This window comes from Suncus etruscus, chromosome 5 (genome assembly GCF_024139225.1).
Source record: "Suncus etruscus isolate mSunEtr1 chromosome 5, mSunEtr1.pri.cur, whole genome shotgun sequence".
In the NCBI taxonomy this organism is placed as follows: Eukaryota; Metazoa; Chordata; class Mammalia; order Eulipotyphla; family Soricidae; genus Suncus; species Suncus etruscus.
Genome location: NC_064852.1, coordinates 49,106,456 through 49,122,583, shown reverse-complemented (window position 1 = coordinate 49,122,583; position 16,128 = coordinate 49,106,456). Strand labels below are relative to the sequence as shown.

At 35.4% G+C, this 16,128-nt stretch overlaps 1 protein-coding gene across 2 annotated transcripts in view; it reads right to left on the bottom strand.

The window, feature by feature from the left end:
• Positions 1-1,413: 1,413 nt before the first annotated feature.
• The window catches only part of RIF1 (replication timing regulatory factor 1), a 62,475-nt gene continuing 47,760 nt past the window's right edge, over positions 1,414-16,128 (bottom strand). Inside the window, exons 25-35 of one of the 2 annotated variants that reach the window (XM_049773053.1) lie at positions 14,935-15,054; positions 13,942-14,093; positions 13,525-13,605; positions 13,384-13,435; positions 9,602-12,700; positions 6,931-7,083; positions 6,567-6,644; positions 6,368-6,483; positions 5,304-5,457; positions 3,156-3,264; positions 1,414-2,681 (exon numbers count right to left, since the gene is read on the bottom strand). In XM_049773053.1, coding sequence (XP_049629010.1) covers positions 2,467-2,681; positions 3,156-3,264; positions 5,304-5,457; positions 6,368-6,483; positions 6,567-6,644; positions 6,931-7,083; positions 9,602-12,700; positions 13,384-13,435; positions 13,525-13,605; positions 13,942-14,093; positions 14,935-15,054 — 4,329 coding nt within the window. In that variant the 3' untranslated portion in view covers positions 1,414-2,466. The remainder of the gene's footprint in view (positions 2,682-3,155; positions 3,265-5,303; positions 5,458-6,367; positions 6,484-6,566; positions 6,645-6,930; positions 7,084-9,601; positions 12,701-13,383; positions 13,436-13,524; positions 13,606-13,941; positions 14,094-14,934; positions 15,055-16,128) is intronic. The other variant, XM_049773054.1, reaches the window with a different exon arrangement.

Below are 16,128 nucleotides of genomic sequence, written 5' to 3'. Positions count from 1 at the left end.
TAATTTTATTTCGTGTCCTGACACTTCTATTTTACTCGAAGAATAATAAGTTTTGGGATCTTTCAATGATTCTCTGGAGTGGTAGATTTTATATTTCATTTATGGGTCTAATTAAGGTTATTTACATAAATGCATACAATAATGACATTTGACTATTCTTATTAATTGTTGCCATTAGTTTTATTAGCCATGAGTAAACATGAAAAACTGATTTCACTTTAACAGTGAAACAACACGTGGAGCTAATGATTAATTTCTGTGTTATTCAGTAATTATTCAGGGAAAAATTGCAGAAATTTTAAGGCAATATTGAAAATAAAGTACTTCAAATACATACTCAACTGTTAGCAGCAATGAAGATTTTGTAAAATTGTTTGTCCCCAAAATATTTAATACATCAAAAAAATAAAAAAATGTTTAATACATCTTTGTAGAATGCTTCAAAATACATAAAGCATGTTATCAAATTCAGTGGTTTAAAAGTAAATGCTAAACATGATATTTTCTGCTGTACTGTTCATCTTCCCAAGAACTTCATTCCAACATTAACTTTAGTTCCACACATATTCAGTCATAAAACGAACACAATTTTACTCCTCCATTCACACACACTGCATCCCTTCTTACACTCACATCTTTTCACTAAAATATACGTACTCCTTTACTGCCAAATATAACTTGAGGAAAACATGATCATGAAAATCATAATTATCTGATAGTCCTGCTTTCTTTAATGTTGAACTTTATAATCCTTAGCTCAAGAGCCCCAGATGTCTATTTAAAAGTAATTCTTGGTACAGCATATATTTAGACCAAAGAATATATAACTTATGATTATGAAAATGCATTAACTTTTATTATTGCTGCCTGCTGGTCCTTTTCTGAATAAAGGAGCTAACTAGAAACAAGGATTAAAAATAAAAACAAGGATTAAAACTTCTATGACTTGTTGGCAAAGCATGTGTGCGCCTTTTCAAGTATGGGTTATTTCTGAATAAAGTGTTAAACTGTGAAGAACACACAAATACAGTAAGTTAGGCACTAATTACTAATGGCAAAATTTACAAATGTTTTAATTATATATATATAAAACCTAGGAAAACATACTTTAAAAAAACGCTTCCAATTTTTTTCCAAGTTTGCCTTAGGTGTGAGTGGGTGAAAATAAAACCCAGATAAACCCTTTATTTCTTACAGATCACATTAAAATGAAAATACTCAAACTTGCTTCCCTCTAAATAAAATGTACGGAGGTATACTTTGTGATTGCTGATACCCTCTTCTTCCAAATCAAAGTTGTGGGGGTGGGGTGGGAATGGGGGGGTAATAGCTAATTGTCACATAAAACTTTATATTTATAACATTACTCAATCTAGTTATTTCAGAAAATAAATTTATCTTAACTAAGATCACTAAGTACAAAACTATTTGTTTTATTTGTTGATACAGAATCCTACAAATATCTGCAGCAAAGCCCACAAAATTCTACTTTTTGTACTGACATCTCAGTATTCAGTATATACAAAAAAGTCCTATTAAACAAAACAAAGGTATTCACAAGCTGCAAATAGTCCATGCAATTAATAAAGATTGATATTTATAAATTAAAAACAATCTATACACAATGTACAAACAGCATGCATTTAAAAACAAATACTATGTCTCTCACTTGAGTATAATTCACAGGCAAATACTGCTGCAAATATTTGCAAATAAATGAAATCTTAGAAATTCTGTTTTCCCTTTTTAAGCCCCAAAGTTGAACCTACTGGTATCCAAATTTGATGTCTGCAAAAATTCAAACTCTTCCATGTCTCCTTTGAAGTGTTTTAAGAACAAATCTTAAAACTTCAGGCACAACAAATATAAAGCAAGTATAAATATCTTTATCTCTCTTTAGCAAAAAATTTAATCAAAAGATTAAACTTTACTTACTTAAATAAGGTATTTTAAGAGGCTGGAAATATAGTAACAAGGGTTTGGCGCTTGCCTTGCATGCAGTGAACCCGGGTTTGGTCCCTGGCATTTCACACGGTCCCCTGAGCACCACCAGGATTCATTTCTGAGTGCAAAACCAAGAATAAATCCTGAGCATCAACAGGTGTGCACCCTCCCCCCATATAAGGTATTTTACCAAAAAATGGCAATAGAAAGATGCATGAGTTTAAGGGGTGAAATTAAATATAATTTGGTTCCTGGAATTTTTTTCACTTTACTTTTCAAAAACATTACATTTTGGAGAAACTATGTATAGCAGCCAAGAAAATATTGTATACAGAAATAAATGACTTTACATAATGAACATACAAAACTGAACTTAGATAATGGATTTGTCACGTGAGGTTTAAAATGTTACCAGCCTTGCAAGATTCAGTTTCTGAAACTGTGCTATATTGCAGAACTTATTTTAAAATCAACAAATCCAGTGATCTAAAGAGTCAAAGGCTTCAGTTTTCCTTTAAAATTCTAAATAGAATTTTCATGAGCTGGTGACCTCCAACGTGACTGAAGATTTTTTATGATAGAGTTTGCCATGATACCAAGTTTCTCGTGCATTTCAAATAGCTGGTTTCCTGAATAATTATGAAGATCTTCTGAATCCAGTTGAAGAGCAAGTGCACTTATCTGTGCAAGGAGGTTTTTAGGTAACGTAGTTTCTAAAGCAACAGGATCAATTAAATCTAAAAAATGGAGAGAAGGCAAATTAATTAAATTCCAGGTAATGTCAAAATTAATATATATATGCATCTTTTAAATTAATGACAAGTTTAAGGGTCTAGATTTCAGACTGAACTGAAATATTAAGCAAAAATCAAAGGCCTCCCCCAAAACCAAACAGGCAACAAAAAATATCTACTGTGGCTTATTCTGTGCCATTAACAAAATGGCATAGTTGAGTTAAAATTAAAAATGACTACACCTTAAAAAAAAAAAAAAATAAGAGGGAAGAGTACAGCAAGAAAGACACCCACATTACATGTGACCGACCTGAGTTCAATCTCTGGAATCCTATATGATCTCTGATTCCCACCAAGAGTCATCAATCCCTAAGCCCAGAGCTAGGAGTTAAGTCCTAAGTACTGTCAGATGTGATGGAGAAAGCTAGTTGATCATGTAAATAAAAAAAAAAAATCTCAATTTGCAAAAAAATGTACCTGAAGCAAGTCTTTCTTCTTCAAAGGACAGTGATTTAGTTTCTATTCCATGTATTGTTCTCTCAGAAATGTCAAAAACTGGAATCTCTTCTAATCCACGAGATTTCATCTTGATTTATAAATTCAATCCAGCAAAAGCAAAAGCAAAGCAGTTGTTGTATTTACAAATATGAACTGTAAACACAAATTATCTAACAATGCATTCCATAGCACATCACATGATTACCAGCTTGGCTAAAATCTGCTAATACACAAATAGTACTAGAAGGTATCTTCTTCAGAAGATGGCTTATAATTGTATTTTCTAATTTCTCAAACAAATATAGACATGAGAAATATAGACAAGGAAAATTACCCAATATTTTCCAAGTTCATGAGTACCAAGTAATTCCCAAGCTTAGGGGCATGACCAATAGCACATTTGCTGTAACAGGACATTTGCCAGGCATGACTGAGTCAGGTCTGATTCTCAGTACCCCAGATGGTCCCCCAACCATCACTTGCCGTCTCAAAACAACAACAAAAAAGCAAGCTTAAATAACATAAAGCCTTTCTTTTAAGAGTAAATAATGTAGTCTTGCTTTAAAGATTATATTGGGGTTAGTCGGCTCAAGGCGGTTGCCCTGCATGTGTATAGCCAGCCCATAAGCACCCCTTAAAAATAACAGAAAAGAAAAAGATTATATTTTCCAACTCTAATTTTTAACTCACTGATAACATACTAATTTCAAAACAGGAAGAGTTGTCATAAGCCAACAATTCTACTTCATGTATATGACCTTAGAAATAAAAATATGCTGACAAAAGAACTGTTCAACAAGTGTAGCACCTAAAAGCCATATCTCCATAGAAGAAAAGGAGATAAATGTGGTTTCAAACATTACACTAATGAAACTAAAACAACTGAAAGCTGTAAGGAAACCCAAAATAAAACAAGACTCAGCTACTATTTTTTAAATATTGGTGTTCAAATTTACAAGAACTAGTAGAAATTTTACTAGGTTTGAACATAGCATAATTAGAATTTCTTTTTTATGAAGAAAGGTAGTTTTTACTAATGAATTTTACTTAGATGTTAAGAGAATAGAAAAAAAGCTTTTAAGAGAGAAGTTAGGCTTCTCTAGAGCACTTTATATATAAACAACACAAAATAAATAAGTAGATTTCAGTATAAAAGCTAGTTGACTGTAGGGTAAGAAAAGAAAACAAGCAATAAATTGTGTCTTTAATAAAAATTATTTTGGGATTCTGCTTCGTGTGGCAGAGTCAGGGGTCAGAGCAGCAGGCACCATGTTCAGCTAAGAAGGTGTCAAGAAAAATCCTTGAAGCAGCCCAAGAAAATACATGATTCACTGGTGGGATTAAAAAAAATCTAGGAAGCTATTCCTTGTGCCAATAGTGACCTTTATTTCTATTCCTGGCTAAACATCTGGGTTCTTCTGTTGACAATAGCTAGAATGAAGTATTATAGAAACTTAAGAATAAACTTCTGTTAAAAAAAACAAACCAATAGTAGCTAGAATGAAGTATTATACAATCTATTGCAGACAAGAATAAACTATTAAAAAACAATTCATGAGCCCAGAGAGATAGCACAGCGGCGTTTGCCTTGCAAGCAGCCGATCCAGGACCAAAGGTGGTTAGTTCGAATCCCGGTGTCCCATATGGTCCCCCGTGCCTGCCAGGAGCTATTTCTGAGCAGACAGCCAGGAGTAACCCCTGAGCAATGCCGGGTGTGGCCCAAAAACAAAAAAAACAAACAAACAAAAAAAACCAATTCATAAGGTTGTTCATCCTATTTAGTTCTCACTTTTTTTTTTTTACAATATCTGTGAAGTTAATAAGCCTAGCCAGACTCCTCCAAAGTGCACCCTTTTAAGGATTTTAAACCAATCATATTTTGTACTATCTGAAATTAAACCAACTCATTTGAAAAATATTAAAGGGGGGATGGTATCTTGGGGTAGGGAGGCAACTCAAAGAGCTCAAACACTTAGCTTATAAAAGTCCAGGCTTATTGTAGTACAATCACTTGAATAAGAATGGATGTAGCCCCTTTCTTATATTAAAATAGCTTAAACAGAAATTTCTGTATTTACATAGGCATAGGTTATTTGTACACCATCTTAAGTAATTTTTAAGTTTTACCTGTTGTTCATGATATACTCTGAGAGCCTTTTTTACATTGGACACTTTTGGAGGACGGATAGGAAGAGTTTTTATTTCAGATGCTGTAAGAGTACTCAAATCGCCAATTGTTTTTATATTCTTGGCTCGAATGAGTTGTCCTATTCCTCTTGCCCTAAACCAATGAGAAAAACAGGTCATTAAATCGTGTTATATAGTAGTGGAGAGAGCATATCCATATCAGAATTTCATGATTTACAATTAACTATTACATTATATAGACTCGCCTATACAAACTTTGAGGACAGGCATGTGTGTCCAATTTAAAATAAAATCTAAATCTGATGTGCATGCCTCGCATGAGGGCATGGAAAGAGACAAGGCCTAATGTGTACTTCATGGTCCATTAAGACATGAATTGCTTAACTCTAATAGAACAACTTTTGTAAAGTACATCTTATAAACAAGTATGTTATATTATACTCCTTATAGAACTTTTATTAATATCTGAAATATATAAGAAATTATTCTCTTACTCCTCCCTCTCCAGATCCACCTTTCCAGTTGTAATTTTATTTCTAAAATAAAATGTGTTAGGGCCTGTTAAGAGTGCCTGTCTAGCATTAACACTTTGAGCATTACTGGGGATAGCTCTGGAATCCCCAAGTACTGCTGGAGTGATGCTGGTATCTGAGGAACAAAAGGGCCTGAATAGTGGGGCCGGGCGGTGGCGCTGGAGGTAAGGTGCCTGCCTTGCCTGCGCTAGCCTAGGACGGACCGCGGTTCGATCCCCCGGCGTCCCATATGGTCCCCCAAGAAGCCAGGAGCAACCCCTGAGCGTCACAGGGTGTGGCCCCAAAAAAAAAAAAAAAAAAAAGGGCCTGAATAGTATTGTATCTTTAGGTCCTATTGCCAACCAGCTGGCTAGAATTGAGTAGGGTCCTGGATCTAGTAAAGCACCTCTAGAGGCCCCAAATTAAATAAAAAGTAAATGTATATGTAATTCTAAACTATGAAACTCATTTAAATATCTCTCAAAAAAAAGGGGCACCTTTAAGTCTTTTTCTTAAAGGTTAAATACTTACCACATGTTTGATGTAATTTGAGGTAAAATTTTATCAATTGGTGCAACACAGTTGACCAAAGCTGGGTAAATACTTTCTGTCGGGCCTGGCATGGATTCTTTGACCATTTCTGTAATCTTAGAATAAAATTTTAAGTCATTAGAGGTCACATGGCTGAATTGAAAATAAAAAGTTGCATGAAAACTAAAGTATTTCTTACTAAACACTTCTTTGAGCTCTTAAATTTAGGGCTACGTGATCCTGGGGACAGAAATCCTTTGATTGAAGTGATATTATTCTATATATAAGGAGAGAGAGAAAAAACTCAGAACCCTAGATAGCTATACTTTACTAACTACAATAATTTATAACTATTTGTAGAAAATTTAAAATATAATTTACAAATAACTAGTCAATTATAGCTGAATCGTTATTATCTTACTATGTCTTCATATCTGCTTACTATGCAACAGGCTAAAGAACAATATATCCAAACAAAAATTCTGTTTCCTAGTTATATTTTAGAACAAGTGCAATATAATTATGTATCTGCATAAAGGTGCGCTTCAAAGTCTACAGTTTACCTTATATTGTGCAGTAGGCGAAGTTTTAACACTTTTTGTGACCGGAGAACTATTTAAACCATAGGTCTTAGTAGTAGTAGTAAAACACCGTCTATCAATATCGTCTGCCAATCCTGCTTGGTATATTGGATCTGCAAAGGAGACACGTCGAACCTAAAAGTACAGGTCACTTTTTTATTTATTAAAACCTTCAAGATTCAAAAAGTAACACTAAATTTATTCACTTCAAGGATGCCCCTTGAGGAAGCCCATAAAATAGAATGTAGGTTTAGCAGCTTATTTTATAAAAACTTAGTAAGTTCTACAAGCATTCCTAATGACATTTTTCCCAGGTCATTCTAACCACACTGTAAACTGCCCGAGTTAATTGATGATTAATAGCAGAAATTCAATGGAATTCCATCTTGACAATTAAAACTATATAATTAAATTCTATTGACCATAAAAACTTACTGACTATAATGAAAAGGCTAAATCCCTAATACCCCAGATGATCTATCCAAGCTCATCAGGAAAGATCCCAGAGCACAAAGCAATACATTTTACTCTGGTTCATTTTACTAATCTGAACTCTTGAACATAGCTGACTCAGCAATTGGGAGGCAATTTCAATCTTTCTTAGTCCTAACTTCACATAATTTTTGCTTTCTCTGCTTCTCCAATATGCTCACTAAATGTGCATTTGATAGAAGCAAACAAGAAAGCATGTGTGCATTCAATGTATATGTAAATGACTACTGATCTTGATTCCCAAGAATGGGTAATCTGAACATCAATACAGAAAATATTGGTCTATTTACTGCTGTCTAAATATGAACTACTATAAAAAAAAAACACACCTATTTTAAAAACCTAGACATCAACTCCAATCCACTCTATCTTCATAAACTTTTCTTTTTTGGATTTTGGGCCATACCTTGTGATGCTATTCCGGGCTATGCACTAGCAATCACTACTGGCTTGGGGGACCACATGGGACGCCAGGGAATCATACCGTGGTCGGTCCATAGTCCATCCTAGTCTAGTTTGGGCAAGAAGATGCTTTAAAGCTTGCATCACTGCTCTGGTCCTTTTCTTTTCTTTTTGTTTTGGGCCACACCCATTTGATGCTCAGGGGTTACTCCTGGCTAAGCACTCAGCTCAGAAATTGCCCCTGGCTTGGGGGGACCATATGGGACGCCGGGGCCAGGGGATCAAACCGCGGTTCTTCCTTGGCTAGCGCTTACAAGGCAGACACCTTACCTCTAGCGCCACCTCGCCGGCCCCTGCTCTGGCCCTTTTCTTTTCTTTTTTTGTTTTGTTTTGTTTTTTGGGCCATACCTTGTGATACTCAGGGATCACTCCTGGCTTGAGAAAACATATGGGACAACAGGGGGTAGAACTGCTGCCTGTCCTAGGTTAGCTGTCCTAGGTTAGCGTGTGCAAGGCAAACGCCCTACCACTTGCACCACTGCTCCGGCCCTATCTTCATTAAGTTTTCAAGAATTTCTATAGCCCACTAACTCTACTTTCTGAAAGCTGTCTCAAAATCACAAAGAAGCCTGAATATTAACACAGCAGTAAGGTGTTTGCCCCTGGCATGCGGCCTACCTAGGATGGACCTGGTTCAATTCCTGGCAACGCATATGGTCCCATGAGCCTGCCAGGAGCGATTTCGGGAGTGCAGAGCCAGGAGTAACCCATGAACGATGTTGGGTATGGCGCCCAAACCAAAAAGAATTAAAAAAAAAAAAAAAGACCTAAAAAGCCACTCAGCCCCTGGCCTTAAAAAAAAAAAAAAAACACTATCAAAGCAAAAACACTTAAGACATGCCTTACTCTCAAGAACTATTGTCTGGATTCTCAACATACAAAAGTTCAGGTCTTTTTTTTTTTTAATTTTTCATCTATTTCTAAAAACATGACTGCATATGTAAAACATGTATTCTACATTAAATAGCACACTTTTATAAATCATTCTTCTTTTCTTCCAGGAAATCTATTTTGCTGAAGCAGATTATATACATGCAGCTTTTCATGATTTAACAAATTATGTACAAGTTATAGAACTAGGTACAAATACATAATCTATAATCCCAAACCTAAGGAGGTTTAAGTTTAGTGAATATGGGAATTTCAATAATTACATCAGGAACCAGAATGTTTTGTATGCCCTGAGTTATATCCCCAGCATTCCATATGGTCCACTAAGCCTGCCACAGTAATTTCTGAGTACAGTTAGGAGCAACCTAAGTGCTGCTGGGTGTGGCCCCAAAACCTCAAACACAAAAATCACTCTGTAACCAATGAAGGCACAACATAAAAAAAACCTCCCCTTTTCAATTTATAAACAAACTGAAAATAGGAATTTGTGACACAGATAATAAAGTGTTACTTATTAGTAAGCTAAACTTCAAAAGACTTCTTCACTCATTTCCTCATATATGAGGTACAGGAAAAAATAATGATCAGATTAACATCGATTTCATTAAAGCTGAGTATGGTTGAAAGGGATTTTTTCATGTCCTGAAATAACAGTATATCTAACGGACCTGAATATCCTTTCCTTCTACTTGCCTTTGCCTAGTTGACATGGGCTAAATATTTAAAAGCAGTGGTCTTCTGGGTATAATTCTCTTATTCACCAGGTGTGTCAGCCTATGGCCAAAATACTCAGCCTCGGTTCCCCTACCTTATTAACAGGTGAGGAGCTCTCATCTTCTTGGGGTCTCTTTAGTCCTCTCTTTAAAATGCTGGTGGATGGAGAAGCCAAAGGAGACCAGACACATCGTGTCTGCATGCCACTAGGACTCTCACAAACTGACACAAGTGAAGAATCAAGTTCCCCAGATTTTTGAGGAGATGAATTATCTTCTGTTATCAGTTCAGAATTAGCTGTTTCAGATGAAGACAGTGTTGATTCCTCCACTTTCTCAATAGTACAAACTTGCTGTAAAATGTCATCATTTTCCATTGTCATCTGATTATCCTCTATTGCTTCTTCAGATTGAAGTTCAGTATTAGTGTCGGTTTTGGTGAAGTCAAGTTTTCCTTCCTCAGAGACAGCCTCTGCTATCATAGGCAATGAATTGGCCATTTCTACATCCAGACTTTGTTTTTCTGTTTCTACAGGCTTAGGTGCTTTGGCAATCTGGTCTTCATCTTTTTCACTTACAAGGCTGGTTTCAGTTTCGGGACTAGCCTCACCAATCACTGCTTCTTCGCAATTTTCCATTTCAGCACTGGTTTCTTCCGGTAAGCTTTGATCACATTTACTTTCCCCAAATGTTTCTTCAGAAACCTCTGTCTGAGCACTTGATTTAACTGGTTTGGCATTATGAGAATGATTGATACCTGAATTAAAGTCCTCAATTGCTGCTTCTTCAGCATTCTGTTCTTCAGCTGCAACTACTTCAGATTCATTGCTTTTCTCACCGTTTTCCTCAGTTACCATTTCAGAAATATCACTGTTCTTTTGTTCAGAGAAGCCAGATTCAGATTTATCACTTTCTACATCCAATTCCTTATCTTCTATTTCTGAACTGAATTCTGATTTTTCTTTCCATAAATTGGCTTCAATATTAACACTGTTCTCTGTACTCAGTTCCTTCTTTGAGATATGTTCTGTTGTTTCTTCTTTAGGTTCCAAAGCAGAACCTTCCACTGAAATGTCTTTGGGATTCAATGGGTCAATAATTTTACATTTATTATTGGCTGGCTCTTGGCTTTCAAGAAATATTGATTCCTTAGACTCTGAATTACATGGTTTTTCTTTATATGTTACTATTTCCAGGGGAACAGCATTTTCTTTCAACTCATTTTCTGATGTAATTAATAAATCATTAGCAGTATCATTCTCTCTGAACCCTACATGAAAATTTATGCTATCAGACTCCTGTGAAATATCCATTTCAGATTCAGATGTTTGTATATCTGTATTTCTTGTTTCATTGCTTTTTACATCATAATTTTCTGTATTTTTTAATACAAGTGACTTTTCTTGAGATTGTAATTTTTCTCCACAGCAATCACACCCTTTAGATTTCCTTACCCTCCTGCTTCTCTTGTGTTGACATTCAAGTGCTTGGAGCATTTTATCAGAATGCAAAGAAATGTCTGATGTTACTATTTTGGAAGATTCTTCTGCACTGTTACTTTCAATAGATTCCCGCTTATTTAATCTCTTACTGGCATTTCTTGTCCTTAGATTTGGTTCTGGTACAGGATTTGAAAAGGAATGTTCTGCACATCTGCTAGTTTTCTCTTTCACTTCATGTGTATCTGATAAATCATCAGTAACTTGATGTAAGTCTACAGATACTGTAGAATCTTTAGTATTATCTTCTTTATCTTCACAAATTTGAGATTTTATGTCTCCACCTACTTCAGAATTTAGTTTATAATCTTCTGAATTTCCAACTTTTATGCTTTCCTGTTTCATCGCTTTCTCTTGATCTTCCACATCAATATTTTCACTACTTTTGTTTTTCCACTTTCCAGTTCTTCTCTTTCTAGAACCTTCTTCTTTTGCCTCAGAACTATCAGATTCTGAGTTTTCGATACTAGACAGCAAGCCCTGCGATGCTCTTCTTGTTTGATACCTTGTTCTTCCCCTTACTGGTTTCTCAAAAGTCTTATCTGTGTTATCCTGGGAACCATCTCCCTCTGATTTAAGAGTTTCAGTATTTGGCTTTTCCCCGTTTTCATCAATTTCACTATTAGCAGTGGTCTCACCACCAGTCTTCTCATGTAACTGATCACCTTTCTCAATTAAATTTTCCTGTACAGTTTGCTCAGAAATCAGTTTTTGATTGGATATTATATCATCTTTTACAGGTAAAGAACTTTTCTGAAGAGTCTTTTCTTCTTCCTTATGTCTTTCCTTCTTCTGATGATTTTCTTTATCTTGGTTATCAATAGCTGTTTCTATAGTTTCAGACCGTCGCCTTAAAGATCGTCTAAGAGTTTTTTGATTTGGGGTTATTTGACTATGATTTTCTTCATTCACTATTTGATCTGCTGGTGTTACAGCTGGAGGTGTATTTTCTTTACACTCCAAATTCATTCCTAAGGTTGTCTCTTCTGCATTATTTCCTAATAAAGAACTTTCTGTTGGTTTAATCATGGTGTCCTCATGTTCCATTGCAGATTCAGAGAACTGAGCCTGACTAGTTAGTACACATTCTGTTTGGTTAAGCAAAGTAGGTGAATTATTTTCTGAGACTACTGAGTTATCAACAGACTCCTGGGTGGTTTTCTCTTCAGATTTTGAGGACTTAGACCTTTTAGTCCCAGTTTGTTCAGTTTTACTCGATCTTCTACCTGAACGCTTAATCCCTTGCACTACTTTGTCAGAATCAGATTTTGAAAGAGTCATTTCTCTTCTCTTTACCTTTGGTGGATTATCTGTTTTAGTCATACTTTCTTGATTACTTTTCACTGTAACAGTCGATATATTATTCAAGGGCGATGGACTAAAAGGTCTATTTTCTGAACAATCAAACTTTTCCAAAGTAATAAAGCTCTGCCTTCGACTTGTAGGCTGTGGGGGAGTTCCAGAAACAGTAGCACTAGATACTGAGCTACCGTTGACACTGAAAGAGTTTTCTGCAGTAGATATTCTCTTTGACGATTTTAAATGTTTTTTTCTGGCACCATTACTATTGCTCAATATTTCTGGTCTGCTTTCCTCAACAGAACCATTATTTGAAAGGGAAGCCTTTTCAAGATGTTCATCCATACCACAGTTTTCCATGACACCTTGACGAATGTCAGTCTCCATATGATCCTCCTGCACAGAAATGTAGATATACAGTTAAGTAGACATTAGCTAGGCAGTATATCTGAATTTTTGAAGAGATTTCAGTGTAAAACTATTAATTTAGCAAGACAATCATGGGCAGAAATAGCATAGTAGGCAAGACACTTGCCTTATACAAGACCAACAAATCTGCTTCCTAGGAAACACTTATAACACCCAAATATGGCAGAGTATTGCCAGGAGTGATTCCTCAGTAGATCCACAAGTAAAAAAGTTCAAAAATGGGCCCGGAGATATAGCACAGCGGTGTTTGCCTTGCAAGCAGCCGATCCAGGACCTAAGGTGGTTGGTTCGAATCTCGAATTCTGGTGTCCCATATGGTCCCCCGTGCCTGTCAGGAGCTATTTCTGAGCAGACAGCCAGGAGTAACCCCTGAGCACCACCGGGTGTGGCCAAAAAAAAAAAAAAAAAAAAAAAGTTCAAAAATGAAACAAAAGGCAATCACTAACTCTTAATTTTTTCAAATAGTACAATTGTAGTGGCAGGTACTCATTAATTTGTTACTAATTATAAATACTCAACAATGCAAATACATTTCTTTTTAATGCAACCCCATCTCCTGACAAAGAGTGCCTCTAATTCTGCTAAGGTATGCTGGTAAGATAAGAGATAAAACAGAATTCAAAGCTCCCCAAAATAAGAAATAAATATACCTTAAATGTCTCGGAACCTTTCTTTGGCTTTTCGGTTACAGTAGCTTTTTCCCTAAAATAAATAAATCTGTAAATTAGCACATGTCCTAAGTAAAAACTCTAAGGTCATAACTTCAACGTTTTTTTTTTTTTTTTACTTACATAGACTCTTCCTGAGAATACTGAGAAAATAAAGTGTCTTGTGAAGCATCCAAATTGTTATACATGGTAGGAATATCACACCTGAAAAAGATTTTATATGTAACATCAAATTCAAATAAACCTACACTTAAAATTAAATAAACACATAATTTTAACTTCTAGTTATTTTTAAAAAACAAAACATCAAGATATCGATGTTTATTTCTCAGGAGTTCATTCCATATATCCAAAACTTCAGTTAAGGAATTCAGTTTAGAAACATTTGATACATTGGTAGATATCTATAAATCATGAAACTTATGAACATTATATTTTGGAATAAAAAGTTAGCTATGCGTAATGATAATTAGTGCTAATTATAAAGCTGTAGCTCCTTATAAAACCTGAATTCCAAATAAGATAAAAGGGATTACAAACCGCTTTGTTTTGAGTACTTCTTTCTGGTGCTCAGTTAATATTCTTTCTTTGGGTTCTTTTCCTTCAGGAGGTATAAATACAAAGTCTGTAGACTTTTCTTCTTCCAAGGGCTTTTCATTCTTTGTTTTAGGAGATGCAGATTCTAGCTTCAACTGTAAATATTTTTTAAAAGAAATGCATTGAGTTTCCAAATTATTTCCCAATTATTTCAACCCAGTCTCTTCTGCATTCTATCAAATTTTTGGATGACGATAAAAATTAAAGTTCAAGGCCATATGATATATTTAATAACAATTAGTATTGTGTCTCTCACTTTCATTCTGCACTCATCAGAAAATAAAAACTGTAAAGCTTTTAAAAATAAGTCTGCGTCAACGGAGAGAGAACACAGCGGTAAGGCGTTTACCTTGCAAGTAGCTGACCCAGGACCAATGGTAGTTCAAATCCTGGCATCCCATATGGTCCCCCCGGCCCGCTAAGAGTGATTTCTGAGCAGAGCCAGGAGTAATCCCTGGGCTCTGCCAGGTGTGGCCCCAAAACCAAAAAATTAGCCTGTGCTTCTCTTCAAAACATGGAAAGTGTTTTTGGCAGAAAGTATACTTAGGACTCTCAACTAATAGATAAACTAAGTAAAGTTACCTAAAATAATGTGTGTGTGTGCGTGTGTGTGTGCGTGTGTGATATGTTCTACTATGTATCTAAGTTCTACTAATAAAATTTGCTTTACATATTGCCTATTTTATCCATATTGAGAGGTTACAGTGTGAAATAACTTTAATGTATGATTAGCATGCAGGCTTAACTGTTCTAAGATTTTTAAAGATTCTAGATGTCTGTTATGCTAACAGTATCACAAATAAAACTACTATTTCCAATCACTCGATCTTATGATTTGCCTTGCAACTTTTGCTTCCAATTAAAAATTATGCTCTCAAATTATCATATACTTCAATGTTAAACAGTCTAATAAACTTTAACAAACTGAAACTGTACTTTGGGTGATGGTTTCACATTTTCTTTTGTTTCCTTGGTAGTTTCTAAAAAGGAATCTCTTTTTCCACTTGATTTTCTTTCCATGCCACTTATCTTCGTATTCAATTGTGAATTTTCTGTCTGTTTTATTAAAAAACAAAATTTTATTAAGTACAACTGTGCTTATTTTTTCTTTTTCACATTTAAGAAGTTCCACAGTGGAAAGAATACTCAGAACAAGTTCTACATCATCTGGTTTTATGAATTCTGAAGATACAACATAAATACAATAAATCGCTCAATTATAATTACTCTATTACAGCACTAACATTACTATATTAATAAAATAAATGTGAAAGACATAAAAGCTAAAATATTTTGTTACAAAATATGTATGACAGGCTCTGAGGAGGTAGGAATCTTGTCAACCACTGGGTATGACCCAAAACTTAGAAAAGAAAAAAAATAAATCATTCCCTCTCCCCCCTCCTTCCCATCTCCTCCCCGCTCTCTCACACACAAAATGAAAATAAAACCTGCAAGACAGAAAATACTAATATGTAGCTCTCAGTAGAAATATACATTTCAGGCCAAATTACAATAAAGAAATCAACAAGTCCAGGTAAATCATTTTGGGTCACACCAGGCAGCGCTCAGAGGTTACTCCTGGCTCTACGCTCAGAAATCACTCCTAGCAGGCTCAGGGGACCATACGGGATACCAAGATTCCAACCACTGTCCTTCTGCATGTAAGGCAAATGCTCTACCTCCATGCTATCTCTCCGGCCCCTGATAAAAACTTTTTTTTTTTTTACTTTAGAGGGCTGGGATATGCCTAAAAGCTAGATAGATTGTTCTTTATAAATTAAAATAAACAGTAAGCAGAGGCTTTTTCAGCTAGTATGTATACACAGACACACAAACACTAACACCCCCCCACCACCAGTCTCCCTTTGTCACTGAATAGGACAAAACAACTGTAGGGAGGTTCTGTATTTCTGGTAGAAACCACTAATAATAATCCCTAGCTTATGAGGCAGAATGTCCAAACCTTGACCTACTTACTGCACCTACACATTGTAGGAAAAAAAACAATCTCTCCAGCATCTGTCCTTCATAATCTAGCCTCTTTAAGAGGACAGACAGGATGAGGAGTGATGTTATGACAGGAAGAACATAGATTCCATCCCAGCACCAGTCTTGAGACTCACCAGG